Source organism: Cervus elaphus, chromosome 15 (assembly GCF_910594005.1).
Source record: "Cervus elaphus chromosome 15, mCerEla1.1, whole genome shotgun sequence".
Taxonomy (NCBI): domain Eukaryota; kingdom Metazoa; phylum Chordata; class Mammalia; order Artiodactyla; family Cervidae; genus Cervus; species Cervus elaphus.
In genome coordinates, this window is record NC_057829.1 from 67189528 (window position 1) to 67210123 (window position 20596).

Here is a 20596-nt window from a genome sequence, read left to right on the forward strand (position 1 = left end):
GTAACCTGCCTCTGCAACACAGGAATGCACATATAATTATCCTTCATTGTTGCTTTTCAGGAAAGCCTGCCCCGAGCCCGCCTTTCTTCCAGAACACTTTCCTAGAGTTGGGATAGCATCTCCCTCACTATACTACTTGACGAACGTCTATTTCTCTCTAGACTATAGGTCCACAAGAGCCAGGGCCTATCTACTGTAGATCACCATGGCATCCCCAGTGCACAGCTTAGAGTCTGGCACACCGTAGGTGCTCAATAAGTGTTAGTCATGTTGAATTGCTGAAATGCATGCAGGAAGCCAGGACAAGCAGACAAGGCCATGACTGTCCCTATGTAGGGTGGAGTTAGACAGCGGATTGGGAGAGGCATAATTCAGGCTCAGAGGAGAGACAGGGTCCAAGAAGGGGGACTCTGTCTGCACTGGGGGCCCTAGTGGGGCTTCCAGAAGAGGGATTTCCAGTGCTGTGTGATGGTGGGTGATCAGGATGCCCAAAGTGGGAAGGGTTGGTGAGGAAAGGCTTATCAGCTGGTGCTTTTAAAGGCAGGTGGGTTGAAGGGGGTTGACTTCCGCTTTGTAGGAACAGCCTCCAGAGCAGCCTCTTTGCCTCAGTTTCCTCATCTGTAAAGTGGGCATAAGAATGCAGTTGGCCTCTTAGGGTTGTGGGAGAACTGAACAAGTTCATCTGTGTCATGTGCTTAGGACTGCCTGGCACACAGTGAGGCCTTGTGTTTGCTATTTCTGTGGTTATTTACCCCGGAAAAGTCTTTGGGTTGTTTCCTCTTGATCAGATTTTGACTTATCCTTCCAGAGGAACTGTGTGTACATGTGTCACGGAGTGTGTATCTGTGTGTGTGGCCACATCCAGCCAAGCATGTGCCCAGAGAAAGGAAGCACCCTGTGTAGAATCGGGTGTCGCAGCTTCTCCTCGGGAGGAGTCTCAGGCCGGCTTCTGGTTTGGGGGGCTGTGACACTGTGTGCTTGTGGGCTTGCCCAGCCTTCTGGCTTGGTGACCCTAGGTCCATACTGGATGCCCCTCCCCCTGCCCTCCCCCCTCACTGCCCCTCCCCCAGGTCCACTCAGGAGACATCCCACTCAGTAGCAGGGTCCTGAGCTGAGGGCAGGATGCCCAGACCAGCCCCTTACAGCGCCTGGGCCTCTGAGTTCCATCTGACACCTTTCCCATGGCTCCTTTCCCAGCCCCACCCCTCTGCCCCCTACCTTCCCTCCCCACCCAGATCTGTCTCTGGGAGCCCACATCCCTGGGCCTGGAGACAGGAGCTGGGGCCGAGCCAGGGCCTGGGAGGAGGGGGTAGTCCTGTTCTCCTGGGAGAGACTCTGATGGTAATGGCTGGGAGATTGTCTGCTTGAATCCTGCCCCTGCCCTGCTCGGTAACCTGAGCATTTCAGAACCTCCACTTTCTCTTCTGTAAAATGGACATAACAGAAGCTTCTGCCATGTGGAATAGAAATCAGATCACACAGGCCATGCCTGCTACACAACTTGGTGGCTGGTCTCTTGATGATGCCTTGGGGTCCCAGCATGCTTGCCCAGGGCCGGAGGGCCTGCCCTCCCACCACCCTCTGCCCTCTTGGCCCCCTTCCATCCCCCAAGGTACAAGGTTCTGCACCTCAGGATTTCTTCAGGGCTTCGTGAGTCTGTGGGAATGAGCATGTGCCGTGTGTGTACACTGTGAGGTGTGTCTGTACAGGGGTGTGTACTGGTGAGCAGGAGGTGACTGTGCACAGTGGTGAATGCTTTCAGGTGCTTTTGAGCCTGTGTTTGTGCATATACCTGTGATGTGGTATAGACAGGTAGCGTGGTCTGTATATGCTGGTGTGTGTCTTGTGTGTTTGTGACGAAAGTGAAGGTTTGGTATGGGGGTAAAGGAATCTAACCCCACCCCCCACAAGACTGCCTGGGTTTGCCCCCCAGTGCTGTCGACCTTCTGGGTAGGAAGCCTCTTTGTTTCTCAGTTCTCTCATCTCATTTCTCAGATAGCAATAATGATGGTACCTATCGATAATAACCATGTGCTGACCTTATCATTCAGCCTGTGAGGACCAAAGGGGTTAATCTGCATGGAGCACTTCAAAGAAGCTAGGAGGATGTCAGCTCTTTGTTATTAAGCTGCAGGAGTGAAATTGTAAGCCCCTTGAGGGCAGAGACAAGGTCTGTCTTGCTCACCACAGTATCCCATTGTTTTCCCATTGTCTGCATGTAGTAAGTGCATAACACGTGTGAATGTCTGTAGCCTAGGTGAATGGTGAAGTTGTGTGTATGTGTGTGTGTGTGTCTGTGATGGGGAATGTGCATGTGTGCGTGCGTACATGAGTGCATGTGTGTGTGTGTATGTGCTCTGGCTGGGGCATCTCCAGCGCTTTCTGGAGCTCGGCTATTTCAGGAAGCCTCTAGTCTCCTCCTCCTTATGTAAATAAACATGACAGATCCCATCGCCTGTACCAGTGCGGGGAGGTGGGGGGAGGCTCCGGGAGTGGGTGGGAGCTGGGAGGCGGCTCTGAGCGGGGCCAGAGGGGCGTGCGTGCGTGTGTGGCCCGTCTTGCGGGCAGTGCGCTGTGTGTGGGGGGGGGGTGCAGGAGGGGCGGGCTCAGCCTGCCATGCCGGCTGCCGCTGGCCACGGAGGAGGAGGAGGGGGGACAGGGGGAGGGGAACTGGCCGCCAGGGCGGCTCGGTGACGAGGCCAGCCGGCCAGACGGAGGTGGCTGTGTTCCCCGCTGCCCGCGATGGGGGGACAGATCACCCGGAGCACCCTCCACGGTAAGGCCCTGGCTGACACCTGAGGGTCTGTCCATCCCCAGCCTGGGGACCGCTTGGGGAGGCTTGGACCAGGAGGCAGTGGGGCTGAGAGCATGGCCATCCCCCCTGCCTCTGGGGAGGCTCTGGGACCTTGGAAGGGGGTGCCTTTGAGTGACAGGCACTGGGGCAGAGGGAACAGAAACAGGAGGTTGGGCAAAGTAGGAAGAGGGGTCTTTCCCCAGCAGTCGGTCAGGCAGCTGAGTCTCCCCACAAAGTCTCCTCATCCTCTTACCTCCCCAAGGTGCTGATCAGCGCCAGGTGGGATGTGAGGTCCGGGGTCCATAGGTCCCTCTCCTAGAACCAAGGCAACCCTCAGACAGCTGGGGGGGATCTGTTTGTGGGTCCTGGGATATGGGCCATGGAGGTCAGTGCTGTGCTCCATGACGGAGCCGTGGGGAGATGTGTGGGTACATGCGTGTGTGCATGTCTGTGCCCATTGGAGGTGTCTGTGCATGTGTACCTGTGCGTACTTGTGCCTAAGCACACAGGGGTGTGCAGGTGACGCCCCCACATTGCCTGATCTCAGTTCTGAAAGCATGTGCTCTGCCGGGGAGGTCAATGAACTTCTGATTCCTGGGGTTCACATCCGTGCTCACCTAGACCTCAGGCAGACCTGGGAGGCTAGCAGGTGAAGGGGTGGGAGAGAGGACCGCTAGGTGGCTGCCGCCTGCCCCTACTCCTCTCTCCTCGTCTGCTTGGCTCCAGGGCTGTGGTCTTGGGAGGAACATGGCCGATGTGGCACCAGACCCAGAAGAGGAAGCCTTCCCAGGGACTTGTTTTGTCATCGCTGGGCCCCAGGAGTTGGGGTTCCTGTACAAACTGGCTGATGCAGAACAGTGTGGGCTGACCTTGGGGAGTCCCTGCTACACTCCCCTCTGGGTGCCGCCTCCCTCCTTGGGCAGGGCATTAGGAGGTGGGGCCGCCTCCATCTGCCGGGTTCAGTGGGCACCGAGGAACCGGGAAAGGCCTGGGAAGGAAGGAGGGTGGTGGCAGGAGCGAGTGGGAAGCCGTGGCCAGGACTGGTGACCAGGTGACTTCCCCTTTCTGGGCCCTGGACTTTGACAGAGTAATTTCTAATTAAAAAAAGAAAAAGGCAGGGAAGGAAACATGGGAAAAGCAAATCATTGGCTCTCTTAAAAGGAAATGAATTTTGTCCTGGGCCCAGAGGGCTAAGTGACAGATGGAAGGCCCTGAAAGACACATAATCCGGAGCCGGCCAGAGGCAGCGCCAGTGGCCTGGGCCTTGGCCTGAGACTTGGACTGGCCTGACCTGGGCCTGGCCCTGCCCGTCTGTGGGGCGGGGGCTCCTCTTGGGCTTGTTGGCCCCAGTGGGGCCTGCTGGCATAGGGTCTGGAGCCGACTGGCATTTTCCGCTGGAGTCAGACTTGGGCAGGCCCATGGCCTGGGAAGGACGAAGAGGCCCTCAGGACAGGCTCAGGACACAGCATGCTATCTTCAGCTGCCTGGGAGCCCGAGGTTCAGAGGGGAGCGGGACCCCAAGAGTACCCGAGATGGCGTATGACCATCAAGAACTCCTGCTCTGGAGGAGACGGACATGGGTGGCAGCAAGGGCAAGTGTCTCCTCGAGCCTTGGTTTTCTCATCTGTCAATGGGGCTAATGATAGTAGCCTCCTCATAGTATTGTAAGGACAGCAGAAGACAATGTGAATAAGGACTGATCACAGGGAAAGCCTAAAGGGCCTGGAGAGGCGTTCTGAGGTGTATGTCCTATTCCTCCCTCTCTCGCGGAGAACAGAAGGATAGCTTGGAGGGGTGCGCTGAGACTCCAGGAGTCGGGCCATTGGGTGAGGGCCTTGGCCACCAGCCCCTTACCTGGACCACCCTCCTCAGCCTGGGCCCTGTAAGCGGGCCCTAGCTCCACCCTCAGCCTGCCATCAACACGAATAGGTGGGGGGAGTTGCGGGTTGTGGAGAGCGAGTGTTTGCCTGTGCCCGCAGAGCCCCTTAGCCAGGACCCTGCCTGTGTGTCCGCACCTACAGGTCCCCACGCCTGTACCCTGGCTGCCCCGGTGGCCCTGGTCTCACCCTCTCTTGGGAGGTGAGTTGGGGGAAGTGGGAGATGCCAGGTGCTTGCTAGGGGTGCTGTCAGCCCTGCAACCTGACTCTGGAGCACAAAGATCCTTCGTTCCTGATTGGATGCTTGGGGGGTTGGTTTGGTTGGGGCTGAAGACGCTGGGTTGCTGGGTTACAGTGCGAGGTGAAGGGTTGTGTGTGCGATTTTCTAGTGGTATGCTTGTGGACGTGTCCTGGTTGTTTGTGTTTCTGGTGTGTGCTGATTGTATCTGAGTTTTAGACCTCTGTATGTGTGTACCTGCATAATGTGTACCTATATGTGTCATATTTAAGAGGTCGAACATTTTGTGTCTGGGTTTCCATGTGTGAGCAGCCACATTTGTGAAAGTCTGTTATTTCGTAGAGGTCAGTGTTTCTGCACAAGTCGTGTGTGTGTGTGTGTGTGTGTGCGCGCGCGTGCATGCATGTGTGATTGGACTGGTGGTGAGGAATTGGGCTCCTCTGGGATCAGCCTGGCAGGGGACCCTTGGGAGAGATTAATTCTCATTTGGAAAATGGTTTCGGCAGTTACACGCTTGATCTCTTTCATGAGGCAGATTTCCAGAGCTGCTCCCTGTCTTGAGGGCAGGATGGGGGTGGGGGAGATCCCAGCGAGAGGCCCCCCATCCCTCTCCTTCCCACCCTCCCCTCCTCTTCCCTCCTGCCTCCTTCACTTTCTTCAGTGCCCCCCACCCCTCTGTGACCCAGGGCAAAGGATGGACCAGTTGCTGAGGGGCTGATGTGCGGAAGACACACACATATGCACCCAGACACACATGTCACCCTCAGGTTGGTCTCTGGACCAACAAACTCCAGATGCTGGGATGCAGGGGCCTGAGAGACTGGCTCCCACTGTCCCTTCACAGAAGGGGATGCTGTGACTTAGAAAGGGAAATGGCTGACTGAGGTCACGTAGCTGGCGGCTCAGAGGGAATCCAGACTGTGTCCCTTCCGCGGCTAACTCCCTGCTTCCCCTCCATGGTTCCTTAAGTCTCACTCTGGCAGCCGGGGAGAGGCCAGCACAGGGACTTAAGCGATCTGGGATCACCATGGAAAGAGCCGCCTGTCTCCCGGCAGCAGCTCTGGAGGCTTTTAGGCCAAGGTGAGCCCCCCAGAGCCTGGCAGGTATGTCTGTGAACACAGGTCACACACACACACACCCCCCACTTATGCCTGTGGGTGTGAGGAATTAGGCTGATCCCTGTCTGTTCTCTTCACCCAGCCCAGTGTCTGGCACCCCACAGATGCTTGGCCAGTGAGGAAGAAGGAAGAATGTGGGGTTTGGGCCCTGGCTGCTGGACCACATCAACATAGGTGGGGCAGGTGGTCTAGGGGAGCAGATGGGAGGGACGACATGAGCCCTGAGCTGGGCAACAGGCCAGTCAGGGCTGGAGAGGGAGTGAGATGGGTGTTCCTGGTGAGAGGTTGAATCCTGTTCTGCTCTTACTGGCTGTGTGACTTTATTTGTCTGAGTCTCAGTGGGTGGGGGTGGTAAGGGTTACCTGGAAGGGTTGTGGAAAGAGGAAGTGAGCTAGCAGGCATAAAGGGCAGCCCACCTGGTGCATAGCCAGCACAGTGTATGCATGTGAGGGTCTCCACAGAGGCTCCTCCAGGCCTGTGTGCGCTCAAAAGTGTACACACACACACCCACCCACCCACACCCACCCCCTGGCTGCCGGTAAGGACCAAGACTGCATCTCTGCCTCCTCCAGCCTTGGCAGGCCCCTGGCACAGTGTGTTACCTGGACGCTGGGTCCCTGTTAGGCACACACCCGCTGTGTGTATATGCACACATGTGCATATAGAGGACAGCTGGGGGTGATGGTCTGTGTGGTGCATGGACTAAGCCATGCTCCCCCTCATTCTCTCCGGCCTGGCTTGGGGCGCTTTTGGGGGGCACTGGGAAGACGGGGCTCAGAAAGGTTATCATCTGGAATCCCCTTCTGGAATCTTGGGGTGAGAAGGGGGAGGAGGAGGGCTGGTTCCCTCCCTGCAGTGCTGGTGTTGGGAGACACATCTGTATGCACATCTGGCTGTTGGAAACGTCAGGGACTGGGATGCCACAGAGTGAATGAGAGCAGGAGGCTCTGTGTGGAGATTAACTTGGTTGCTAGGGTGCCCATCCTGCCCACGCCCACTCCCTGACACTCTCCTTTGCCCACTTGGTCACTGGATCCATTTGTGTCTTCCAGGAAGCAGCAGGACCTGCTCTGCCCATGGCCAAGCTCTCTGGGTCAGATGATCAGGTGCTAATATGTCCCCTAACCCTGCACAACAAAGGGTGTGCATGGGGGCTGCAGAGGTCATGGAGAAACTGACCAGGGTGGAGTGGAGGGTTCACACTGGGCAGAGTGGACTGAGCATGCTGGCTGGCTAGCTGCAGCCTGGTGAGGATGACTGCATAGCCAGACAGGTCTGCAAGTCAGAGCCCAGCTTCACTGCTTACTTAACTGTTTGAGCTTCTCAGAGCCTCTGTCTCCTCATCTGTACCATGGAGCTAAGTGATCTGTATCAATAGGTAACAAATTACTCCCAAAGTTAGTGGCTTGAAACAGCAATGTGCATGCTCAGTCACTCTGTCATGTCCAACTCTTTGTGACCCCATGGACTGTAGCCCACAAGACTCCTCTGTCCATGGGATTTTCTAGGCAAGAATATTGAAGTGGATTGCCATTTCCTTCACCAGTAAAACAGCAAACACACATTTAATTTTCTCACATTTTCTGTGGGTCAGAAATCTTGACACGGTAGCTAAGGTCTCCAGTTTAATGTCCTTCTTGAAGTTATAGTCAAGTTGCTGGCTGGGGCTGCAGGCTTATCTGAAGGCTTGAGGGGGGAGCCCCGTCTAAGCTTGCTTACTTGGTGACTGGTGCTCCCCAGTCCCTCCCATGTGGGCATGTCCACAGGGCCACCTTACACTGAGGCTCCTCTTCCCAGAGGGAGCAACCTGAGAGGCAAGGAAAAAAGATGGAGGCTAAGGGCTTGTTACAACCCAGTCTTGGGAGTCCCATCCCATCACTTCAGCTGTATTCAATTTGTTAGAAGCTAGTTGCTAGGTCCACTCCACACCCTAGGGGAGAGGATTACAAAGGGGCTTACAGGATTACAAAGAGACTGCCAGGAGGTGGAGTTGGGGATCACTGGGGACATCTTCAAGGCTGCTTCCCACAGATCCCTAACTGTCAGGGCTTGGCAGAGTGAGATGAGGTTGTACAGGAAAGGCATCTGGTGTCAGTTCCTGATACAGAAGAAATAAAAAATCAACCCTTGCAATTTTTCTCCTTCTTCCTGTAGGCAAGTGGGGAGTGCTGGAAGGTTCTGGAGCAGCCTGGACTATAGTCAGGCATGGGGTGTGGGATTCTGGTTCTGGGCAGTGAAGGAAGCTGTGCCTTTAGTCCCCACTTTCTCTGATTCATCCACTGGGCACCAGAAAGGGCAAGGCAACACGTGGGTGCTGCTTGGTCACTCGCAAGTTTGCAGTGGACTGAAGATGTGAACAGGGGCAGTTCATTCAGTGCTTTTATCGAGTACCTGCTTTGTGCGCTGAGCTAGGTGCTGGGGAAACAGCAGTAAAAAAGACAATGGTCTCTGCCCTCAGGAGGCTCACAGTCCATCAGGGAGACACATAAATAATCCTGTAGTCTTTCCTAGCCAGAGAGCTGCAGAACACAGAAAATGGTCTGAGTGACTCTTTTCTCACATGCCCAGAACCATTCTGGGTGTGAGGATGTCAAGTCAATGCATTGCCTACAGTGGGTGCCTCAAGGCATTGGGGCTGAATTCTGTGGAGGCTCCAGATTTGACAAAGGCTGCTTGGGTGATAGAAGGTCTGTTAGGGACATATGGGACCCCTGGACCTGGTTTGGGGGTGAGAGAGACTTCTGGGAGAAGGTGGGCTTTAAAATCAAGATCTGAAGGATGAGTAAGAGAAATGCAGGTTTATAGGTGGGAAGGAGGAAGGAATGGTTTCCAGAAGAGAAATAGGCTTGGGCCAGGCCTAAAGGCTAGAGGCTGTCAAGGGAGGTGGGCCCCTGGAGGGAACCCAGAGAAGTTCACATCCGGCCAGTTTTATAATCATCTCTCTCACTTGAAGTCCTCCCCCCCATCTGCTCTCTGGCATCCTCTCAGTCTTCCCCCACCAGAGGAATCCCTGTTGAGTGACTGTGTGTAAACTAGCCCAAATCAGGACCACTCTGCAGTCCAGATTTTCAGTGTTTTGGGTAAATGAAAGCAGAAATGTCTGGCCTCCAACTAGTCTGAAATGAACTGATCATTTCCTATGGTGGTGGTTGTAGAAACAGTAAAACCTTATGTTGGGATCAGGTGTTAAAGTTTGAAAATTTCTTTTACATCCATGAACTCACTGGGTTCTTACAATGGCCTGGAGAGGTGGGCAGGGCAGCTGTGATGACTCTGTTTTACAGAGAAAGAAATTAAGGTCCAGAGGGATGAAGCAGCTTGCCCAAAGTCACAGCAAATCTGTGGAATGGTCAGGGTTGAACCCAGGACCTCCTGCTTCCAGGGCTCCTGCTCTTTGCCCTGTTCCATACTGTCCAGAAAGTGAGACAAGCTTCCCTCACTAGTGATGTAAACGATCATGCCAGCACTGGTATTCAGGTCCGCAGGTTCAGAATGAGGCCATCTTGAACATAGTAGATCCACCTGGGCCTTGAGAGATGGGTGGGATTTGGAGAGGCGTGGGTAGGGCAGGGAGAGAAGATATGCAGGGCGGGGGAAATAGCTTAACCAGAGGTGAAGGAGAGCACAGATTGATTTTAATTGAAATAATAATATAATTATCTACAACTATGGGCTTCCCTGGTGGCTCAGACCATAAAGAATCTGCCTGCAAGGAGACCCAGGTTTGATCTCTGAGTTGGGAAGATCCCCTGGAGGAGGGCATGGCAATCTACTTCAGTATTCTTGCCTGGAGAATTCCAAGGACAGAAGAGCCTGGTGGGCTACAGTCCATGGGGTTGCAAAGAGTCGGACACAACTGAGCGACTCACACTTTCACTTTCACACTTTTATTTACAACTATTATCAATAATAATAGAATTATTATTATAGCAACTAACTGGGTTAGTTTTATTTTTTAATTAAAAAAATGGTATTGCAGCATAGTTGATTTAGAATGTTGTGATAGTTTCAAGTGCACAGCAGAGGAACTCAGGCATACATATATGTGTATCCATTCTCCTCCAACTCCCATCCGGTTCAGGCTGCCATGTAACATTGAGCAGAGTTTGCTGTGCTATATAGCAGGACCTTGTCGGTTACCCATTTTAAAATGTAGCAGTGTGTACATCTCTATCCCACACTCTCTAACATCCCTTCTCCCCATCCTTCTACCCTAGAAACCTTAAGTACATTTTCTAAGTCTGTGAATCTGTTTGTGTCTTGTAAATTCATTTTTTATTTTGTAATGAATTTTTTTGAAGATTAATTTTTTGGTAAGTTCATTTGTATAATTTTAAAAATTAGACTCCACATGTAAGTGATAGCATATGTTGTTTGTATGTCTCTGACCAACTTCACTTAATGTGATAATCTCTAGGTCCATCCATGTTGCTGCAGATGACATTATTTCTTTTCTTTTTTATGGCCGAGTAATATTCCATTGTATATATGTGCCACATCTTTATCCATTCATCTGTTGATGGACATTTAGGTTATGTCCATGTCTTGGATATTGTAAATAGTGCTGTAATGAACATGGGGGTACATGTATCTTTTCTAATTATGGTTTGCTCTGGGTATATGCCCTGGAGTGGGATTGCTGGTAAATATAGCATCTCTTTAATTCTTGTAAGAATGCCATGGAGGTCTGCTGTGGTCACCATTTTACAGATGAGAAAAATGAGGTCTCAGAGTTAGGTTTGGAGGCAGTAGGCCTGGGTTCGGATCTGGGCTCTTCACTCCAGCCTGGTGCCCTTGGTGAGTAGCTTCACTTCTGAGGACCTGTGTCATTGGGAGTGTCATGAAGACACTGCCTGGTAAGCCACACAGAGGTTGGTTACTGTCATAAGTATTGAGCAGATACTCAATATCTCCTCCCGGTTTCTCCTTGGCAGCCCAGCCCAGTGCAGCCTAGGTAGCAAGGGCTCTGCCAGGATGGTCCTGGGGCAGGGTATGGGCGGGGGTAGTGGGGAGGTCACTCCAGAGGCTACACTGGGTCTGGGCATCCCTGCCTTGGACCCCACCGAGAGGCAGGAATGTGGTCTGGAGCTGGCGGAGGGTCACCCAGAGGGCTGGCCGCTTGTTTCTGGCAGCTCATAAATGCCCAGGAGGAATGGGCTGGGGTGGGGTGGGGAGAGTTTCCATTGTGTCAGCAGCAGCTCCGCCTGAGGGGGAGCGCCCACTATGACTCCCCAGAAGCTTGTAAACCTGTCATGAAGGGCAGCCTCCCTGGGAGCAGAGGGCGAGACTGGGGCTCCACCCAGGACCACTGGTCACTGGGGGAGCAGTTGTTCAGCTCACAGGCCTCCTGGCATCTTCACACCTTTTGCTGTGGCTGCTCCCCTGACTGGACCTGGCCAACACTTCCTCCACACAGCCTTTCACCACTATGCCTGCCATCTTGGGCTCATGGGGAAAATGATCTCTAGTGTCGGCCACTGAGTAGGGTAAAGGACCCCAAACATGACATTGGGAGATCGGGGTTCAAGTCCCAGCTCTGCCACTTTATTGCTGTGTGACCTCAAGCAAGTTGATTAACCAGTCTGATTGGCAGCTTATCCATGGAATAGGGGTTTTAAGGGGTCATACTGTATGTCAAAGTGCACTGGGGAGAAGCCCTGCCCCTCAGCTGCCCCTCTGGCCCTTGGCGTCAAAGCTGTGAAAGTGAAAGTGTGAGTTGCTCAGCCGCGTCTGACTCTTTGGGACCCCTTGGGCTGTAGCCCGCTGGGTTCCTATGTCCATGGTATCCTCCAGGCAAGAATACTGGAATGGGTTGCCATTTCCTTCTCCAGGGGATCCCTTTGTTCCTGCTTGTATCATAGTGCTGTTCCTTTTTATTGCAGAGTTGTATTGATTGTGTGGGCGTACCATGTTTGATTTATCCATTCACCAGTTGGAGGGCATTTAAGCTATTACCAGTATGGGGTTATTATGAATAAAGCTGCGGTACATTTGTGTACAGGTCATTGTGCAGATGTTTCATTTCTCTTGGGTAAGTGCCTGCAAGTGTGATTGCTGGATTCTATGATTGGCGTTTAACTTATAAGGAACTGCCAAGCCATCTTCCACATTGGCTGCTTCATTTTGCATCCTAGCAGTGATGGATGAGGGCCATGTATGGAAACAGTTTACATCTCTGTGTTCTGGCGGCATACACACGTGTACTGTGGAAGAGGCAAGATAATAGAAAGCCAGGTATCCCCCTGTGTGCCGCATGAGATCATTTGAAGGTTTGACCCAGGTGAATATTTTTTCAGGTTTCATCACTTGTGACCATATTTTAAAATGCATTTTTCAAAAATTTATCCAAACCCTTGCTTTCTTGGCTGTAAATGCCGAGTAGTAAGACCTGGGCCCTGCAGTCAGATTGCCTGAGTTTGGCTCCAAGAGCCCCATCCTCCTGGCTGTATGACCTTGGGCAAACCGCTCAATCCCTCAGAGGCTGATTCCTCATCAGGAAAATGGGCTTGTACTGTCTCTCCTACCTCATCAGTTTGCTGTGAGGGTGAAACCACTTAAGTATGTGTGAAACTCTCAGTTCAGAGCCTGACACGTGTTAGTATTTGATGAATGACTGCTGTTATTAGATGGATGGGCCATGTGTAGTAGACGTGTGTACTGTCTCGTACATCCATGTGTACATGAGTATGTCTGTATGCTCACACTACATGTGTAAATGTGTGTGTAAGGACAGAGAAAAGTCTCTCTCTTTCCTGTGTCTCCTAGGGTCCGGGTTACCCTCATGTGCTCACAGATGTGTGTGTGCTTTTTTGAGGTCATACGTCTGGATGCACACTGTGCCCCCAGGGACCAGGGATTCCCCCAACCACGTTCTCCATCTGCTCAGCTGTCAGCCAGGGAGGCTGGCCCTGGGCTGCCCTGGCCCACTCACTGCCCTCCCTGTGGATGGAAGGCCCTGGGAATGGCCCTTTGAAGGGCCTGGGTCTCTGGTCTCTGGGTGTCCTCATTGTCTTTTCTCTGAACCAGTGTTTCCTGGATCTTTACCCAGGGCCCCAGGATCCCAACTGGGATATGTGGGGAGTGTCTTGAAGGAAGTTGAGGCCCTGCCGTTCGTCCATGATTCTGAGCGGAGACTGTAGCAGAGACCTCATAGAAGAGTTTCTCAGCAGCTGCTGGGCTCAGCATCTTTAAAAACTGCTCTATTGAAACATAATTGACACACACTAGACCACAGGGGGTTAAAGTATATGACTGGGTAGGTTTTGACACATGCACACACCCCTGGAACCATCGCCACAAGAGGGTGAACACACCTGTCACTGTCATCCCAAGTATTTCCTTGCATCCTTTGGTGTTTCCCCCTCCTCCCACCATCCGCATGCACCCACCAATCTGCTTGTTATCACTCTAGTTTAGTTTGTGTTTTGAAGACTTAGTACCAGTAGGGGAGGAAGGGTTTTGAAAGGAGCGGAGGCCCTGCCATTGCTCCATGGACTATATCCAAATTAAAAAAAAAAAACAAACTGGCTTCACTCAGTGTAATGATTTTGTAATTCATCCATGTTGAGGCTCCCATCAGTAGTTCATTCTTTTTTCACTGCTGAGTAGTATTCTGTTTATAGATGTACTACATTTGTTACCATTCACCCAGCAGGTAGTTCTTTTTCTATGTTTTCATTTCTGCCTATGTATACAACCCTGAACAGTGTGTGATGTCACTTTTCACCAGCAGTTTTTTTGAAAGCAAGAGTCAAGCTGTGTCTGAGGCTGGACTGAGCCCATGGGGCACCTCTTCTAGGTGGGACACCTATATCCAGTGCCACCCTCTTCTCTCACCTCAGCTGTCCCTTTCCGTGGAATGACCTACCCTACTCTATGCTCTTCAAGGATCATTCAGCTTTTCTGGGGGCCTGAAATTTTCAGACCAGCAGGGTCTCCTCTGAGCAATTCCAGCTTTCACCACTTGGTGGCTTTCTAAGCCCTTGAGCACCATTCTGGATTCCTTAGAGCAAGGTGAGCCCCGCCTTGTACGGTGCCCACCTCATGGGCCTGGCATGCAGGAAGCTACACCAGAGAAGCCAGGAGGCTGATGCTCAGGGTATCTGGCTGGCTCTGGACGGTGGATCCTGGTGTTTGGGGCCCTCTGGGAAGGAGGAAGCAAAGATGCAAAGTGATGCAAACCAGTGCAAACACTGTACCAAAGTCTGGCCCTTTCCGCCTCCTGGGACTCTTTCCTCCTCTCCTCCCTCATTCCATCCCCTTCCTGGAAACCCTTCCTCTCCCTTTAGGGAGGGGAAGGCCTCTCGGATAACCAAACTTTCTGTATTATTAAATTCCTGCCTTGGAGGGACCAATTTTGAAACATCCCGGAAGGCCTCGGTCACATTATGTCACCCCCATCTTCCCCATCCCCTGTGCCTCTTCTCAAGATGACAGGATGGGCAGGAGCTGTCCTTCCTGATGGATGAGATACAGATTTTGGGGAAGAAATAACCCTCCCGCCTGAGCCCCCACCTGCCAGGACTTGTGCATTAGTGCTGCCAGGGCTGCTGACACATGTCTCAGAGCCACAGAGTGGAGGCCACTTATTGTGCCAGAGGAGCTTCCCCAATGGCTCAGCAGGTAAAGAAGCCACGTGCGATGCCAGAGACACAGGAGACATGGGTTCAGCCCCTGGATCGGGAAGATCCCCTGGAGGAGGAAATGGCAACCCGCTCCAGTATTCTTGCCTGGAGAATCCCATGGACAGAGGAGCCTGATGGGCTACAGTCCATGGGGTCGCAAAGAGTCAGACACGACCTAACACATGGCATTGTGCCAGAGAGGGAAAGTTACTTCCCCAGGGTCACATGGCCAGTTATTGATGGACACGAGCTGCCTGGCACCACATCCCATGTTCTTTCCTCTCTTTGCCCTGTCTCCTGGGTGCCAGCTTCACATGTTTGTATGGTACCTTCTGAACCCAGATCTGTTAATGGAAGGAATTACAGACCAGGGGTGCTTGAGGCAGCTCCAAGTTCCTTGGAAGCCTGGGCGAAGAGGCCTGCCTCTGTTCACGGTGTTGTGATTGTGGGCGGTGTAAAGCAGGAAGGCAGCCTGCGTGCAGGGAGGTGGCCCTGAAGGGGGGAAGAGATGGGCATGGTCCTGCAGAGGCTGCCCCACCCACCCACCTTCCTGGTCTCCAGTGGCAGCCCCTTGGTCACGTGTTGACTGCAGCCCAGCCTTGTCAGTTCAGCTCCAGTGCCTTCTCCTCCTCCTCCCCTCCTCCAAGAAGCCTTCCTGGGAAGTGACTTATCTGTACGTCCTTTTGGTGCTTCTCTCTATCTGCCATTTGTGTTTCAATTTCTGTCCATGTCTTATCTCCCTCCTTGGACTGTTGGCATCTTGAGGACAGAGTCCATGTATGTTTCATGCCTTATCTTCAGTGCCTAGGACAGGGCTTGGCATTCAGCAGATACATAATGAATATTTGTTGAATAGAATAAATGACATTGGTAGTGAATGACAGTGAATGGTGGTAGTTGTTGGTTGCAAATGATTGCTTACCACATGGTGGAGGTTGGAAAATAAATGGTCGTAAATAGTAATGAGGAGCAGTAGATGTTAACTTGTGGTTGTGGGTGACACATGAGGGTAGATCATGGTGCTGGGAGGTGATAGGTAAAGGGTGGGAGCGGTTGGTGGTGGTGGGAGGTAACGGGTGAAAGGTGGAAGTAGATGGTGGTAGGAGGTGATGGGTGAAGGGTGGAGGTAGCTGGTGGTGGTGGGAGGTGATGGGTAAAGGGTGGGAGTAGATGGTGGAAGGTGATGGGTAGAAGGTGGGGGTAGATGGTGGTGGTGAGAGGTGATGGGTGAAGGGTGGGAGTATATGATGGTGGGAGATGATGGTGGGAGGTGGGTGGAGGGTTGGAGTAAATGGTGGTGGTGAAAGGTGATGGATGAAGGGTGGGCATAGATGGTGGTGGATAAAAGTGGTAGGTGGTGGAGTGGGAAATGCAGTGGATGGTATCAGGAGAAGGATAGTGGCAAGAGGTGGCAGTGGTGGTGAGGGGCAGTGGTGGTGGAAGTCCTGGGCAGTGGTGATTTCTCTTATACCCCAGCCCTCTGCCCTTCCCTAAGGGACCTTGGTCCAGCTCTCGGACTGTCAGATTCTCTAATGCTATGGCTCGTTCCTTTGCAGACTCCACTGGGGGCCCCTTCCCTGTCACCTCTCACCGATGCCACCACAAGCAGAAGCACTGCCCGCCGGTGCTGCCCGGCGGGAGTCTCCCGGCCACGCCGCTGCTCTTCCACCCCCACACCAAGGGCTCCCAGATCCTCATGGACCTCAGCCACAAGGCCGTCAAGAGGCAGGCCAGCTTCTGCAACGCCATCACCTTCAGTAACCGCCCGGTCCTCATCTATGAGCAAGTCAGGCTGAAGGTGGGGCCTCTCTCCCTGCCTCTGTGGCTGCATTCTCTGGGGCCTCTGGACTTCCCCGCTTCTGCTTACGGCCATCACCCACCTTGATCTTCTCTTTCCTCTCTGCTGCCACTTCAGCTCTTCCTCATTCCTCCTCTTTCTCCTTACTCTTTTTCTCAGCCTTCCCTGTGTGATAGAGAAGGAAGTAGAAAGGGGAGTGGCCATGGGGAGGTGATGGGAAAAGGATGAGGGTAGTTGGTGGGGGAAGGTGGGGGTTCCTGGGAGAAGGAGAGGAGACCCAATTGTGGGTGAGCTGGGCAGTTACTCCCCATAGGAGTCTGCCTGGGGTGGTCTGCAGAGAAGGGTACAGTCCCTTCCCCTTGGGCTCGCTGATGGCCGGGGCGGGGAGGCTGGGCTGGGGGTCTGTCTGAGGCCATGCCCCTGCCACCCAGATCACAAAGAAGCAGTGCTGCTGGAGCGGGGCACTGCGGCTGGGCTTCACGAGCAAGGACCCGTCCCGCATCCATCCCGACTCGCTGCCCAAGTACGCCTGCCCCGACCTGGTGTCCCAGAGCGGCTTCTGGGCCAAGGCACTGCCTGAGGAGTTTGCCAACGAGGGCAACATCATAGCCTTCTGGGTGGACAAGAAGGGCCGTGTCTTCTACCGCATCAACGACTCGGCCGCCATGCTCTTCTTCAACGGGGTCCGCACGGCCGACCCGCTCTGGGCCCTGGTGGACGTCTACGGCCTCACTCGAGGCGTCCAGCTGCTGGGTGAGTGCCCTCTCCCTCTGGCCCCTCAGATGCAGGGCACACCTCCAGGGGCTGTGGTCTGACTGGTTCCGTCAGGCATGGGGCCGCCCCCCACACTGGGAGCGAGTGGGAGCCTTGGTGTGAACTGCAGAGCATCCCTGCCTTCTGGCCTGCAGCTGTGGCCATTGGAGCTTGGTGAGGTGTCTGCCCTCTGTGGCCCCCCAGGTTGTGCCTTTGAGCTGTGTATGAGCTTCATAATCATCTATGGCAGCCTTGAAGACCACCCCTCCCATCCAGGAAGTAATTAATGTTAATCATCGTAACTACTACAGTTCTCGGAGTACTTACTGTGTGCCAGGCACTTTGTTAGCGCCATTCTGGTAACAACCCTGGGAGGCCGACTCCATCGCTGGGACCATGGAGGTGAGTCTCATCTCAGGGAGGTGTCTTCATCCCTCGGAAGTGCTGCAGGTGAGCTGTAGAACCAGCACTCTGTCCCGAGTGAGCCCCGGGCTCTGGGCTCTGCAGCCTTCCAGGAGGTCCAACCCCACCTTAGTGCTTTTTGCATGGATGGAGGTGGAAGGGGTAGTGGGGGAGAGCAGAAGGCACTTGAAGGGCCGAGACTCTGCTTGCTGCTCCTGGGCCCCCAGTGTGACTAAGGCTTCAGGGCAGTGAGAGGGCAGGCATCCTGTGGGTAGCCAGGAGGAAGAGCATTGGAAGCTATCCTGGGGTTGCTAAAGTACCAGGCTTCCTGGCAAGGGCACATGCAGACCCCTAAATGCCAGGGCTGGAAGGGGCCTCTGAGTCTCAGACTTCCTTGAGTCTCGCAGCAAGTTGGTGGCTGAGGACTGAGAATCCAGGTCACTGGACTTCCACTGGACTTGAGTGTGTTCCACAAAGCATGTGTGCATGTGCCTGTGTGCACATAGACTGGGTACAGGCCAACCCAGTGGCAAACTGGCTGTGTCTCCAGGAGGAGCGTGGATGAACCTCAGCTTTCCCATCTGTACAATGGGTCAGTAGGAAGATGAAACCCAATTAAAGAGGTTGTGAGTAATATGCCCAGCATAGTCCTGGGCACCAAGTAAATGCTCAGCCAACTCTTGCTCTTGTCACCTCACCTCCCTTCCCCCTTTACTGCAGAGAAAGCTGCCATGGAGGTGGTGGGAAAATGTTTTTCTTTTTGTCCGTTCTGACTTCAGAGCCTAGAAACTGTGAAGCTCTTCTTTTCTAGTCAGTTTTATTTGAGTAAAAAAGATAGTGGGGGAAAAAAAAAGATGATGAAAGTAAAACCAAATGAGTAAACCCTTCTGTGAGAGGGAGTGATCCATGCCTTACCCCCCGGGTTCCTCTCCAGAGTGGACTCTTGGGCCTGGTGTGTGGAGCATGCTGAGGATATTTGCAGAGTGAGGAGGGGAAAGTGGGGGATGGAAGGTGACTTGTTAGAGGAAGGAAAGGGTTGAGGGGTGGCTGAGGGAGACCCAGCCCTGCTCACAGACAGCCCAGGCTCACTGGGAGACAAAGCAAACACAGCTCCAGACACGATCCAGGCAGAGCCCAAGCTAGGACAGTAAATCGCTGGATGCTGTGGTCACAGGATCTCGTCCATCTGCCGAGACGGCTCCTTTCAGTTATCTTATTTACCCTTTCAGCCCCTGGCTCTGGAGGGAGTGGGTATTATCCCCATTTGGCAGGGAGAAAATTGAGGGCTATTGAAGGCCTGGCTTGCCTGTGTAGGGATGTGGCAGAGTGGAGACTTGAACTGGGTATTCTGGTGCCCAAAGCGGTACATTTCGATTTACCCACTGGGGGGTTTCAGCAGGAAGTCAGTGGAGGATGAAATTAGTGAGGACGGATGGAGTCCAGGAAGGCTTCTTGGTGGAGGAGGCTTAGGCTGGGCCTACAACTTTGCAAGGGTGAGGACAAAACGGACATACCAGGTGAGATGAGGCTTCCTAATCTGCAGGGCTGAGGGAGAGGCCTGAAGAGTGATTTTGAAGGGCCACACCTAGGGCAGAGCCCAGGCACTGACCTGGCCTCTTTGACTATAAATAGGTTTTCACGCAGTAATTTCAGTTGCATTTGAATTTCCCGTCAGGCTCCTCTCTACACCCTGTAAGGCCAAAGCCCTAGCTGATTCCCGTCACAGCTGTAAATCACCATAATCCCTGGGCATTTTTAAACACTGATTATGGCCCCTAAAATGAATTAGCAGATTAAAATATGTCCTCATTTTGTTCTTCCTAAATTGATTTTTTTGTAAAAAAAAAAAAAAAGTGAGAGAGACCCGCCCAGGTTATCTTCGGAGGTGGGCCTGCTACTGTGTGCCTGCATCCCACAGCCCTGCCCCCGGGACATGCCCACTGCCCCGTGTGGTCTCAGGGTCTACTTCCCTCCCTCCCCTCTTCCCTCTGCTCCCATCTGCCCATCTTCCCCTCCCTCCTCTCTGCCACGTCACTGCACGTCACTGCACGTCACTTTCTGGGCCTCTCTCCTCCCTCCACCTAGATCCCCCTGGCTCCTCTGCTTCCCCTTGTCTCCCTCCTGCGCTGAGTTTCTCCTCTGAAGAAGTCACTCTCTGTCTTGGTGGCTCTGAGAATGGGCCTATCTTTCCTGTGTCTCATCTTTAGAGATTACCTGCCAGGCCTGTCCCCCTGCCCCCACCTGTCTGGAACCTGAGGCAAAGCCCTCCGAATCCCGCCTGTCCAGCGTCTGCTCCTCAGACTAGAGACATCCTGGGGTCCCTGGCACATAGTAGGCCCACAGGTCAGGCCATGGGCAGATTGGCCGTCTTCCCCAAAAGGGTGGAGGCAAGGGCTGGTGTCTTTCCCTGGTTGACACCTCCAATTGGGGGCCCCATCCCCGCCCCGCCACAGCCCTAAACATCACCTGGGCTCCCCCCTGCCCAGGCCATGGCCCCAGCAGACCTGCTTCAGGCCTTCCAGGCTCCCTGTTATGCTGGAGTTCATAGCAGATCACCCTCTTCCCTCCGGGTGCCCTGGCCCAAGCCCTGGCTGGTATCTCCAAGAATTACAGCTTCCTACCTCCAGGAAGAAGGACCTGCCAGCAACTAAATAAACACAAGTTTTATGGGGTGATTAATACTTGGAGAGATAAGTTCCTATCCCAGTTTTCAAGGTCTCCCTGCGCCTCTCAGAAATGTTGATTCAGGAAGAGCAGCTGTGGGTCCTGGCCAAAAGCTGGTGAGCCAGGATTCCACTTATAGGGTGCTCCTGCATACCCCTCTGTGCCCACTGCAGCCTAGGTGCTCTGCAGTAGTCAGAACTGGAAACCCAGCCTCTCATCTAAAAGAGTTTTTACACTGGTGGGCATACCATATGACTGCTCTGAAGTGACCTAAATCCAATACTGCATAAAAGTGTGGCTGAAGAATAAAACTATGGGGGTACAGCTG

The 20596-nt window shown here is 53.4% G+C and overlaps 1 protein-coding gene across 3 annotated transcripts in view; it reads left to right on the forward strand.

Annotated features, from left to right (window-relative positions):
* The window catches only part of NEURL1 (neuralized E3 ubiquitin protein ligase 1), a 74200-nt gene that overhangs the window by 39062 nt on the left and 14542 nt on the right, over window positions 1-20596 (forward strand). For 2 of the 3 annotated variants that reach the window (XM_043924912.1, XM_043924914.1), the window contains exons 2-3: window positions 16208-16449; window positions 16881-17202. In XM_043924912.1, coding sequence (XP_043780847.1) covers window positions 16208-16449; window positions 16881-17202 — 564 coding nt within the window. Of the gene's footprint in view, window positions 1-2479; window positions 2777-16207; window positions 16450-16880; window positions 17203-20596 lie in introns of those variants that run through there. The other variant, XM_043924913.1, reaches the window with a different exon arrangement.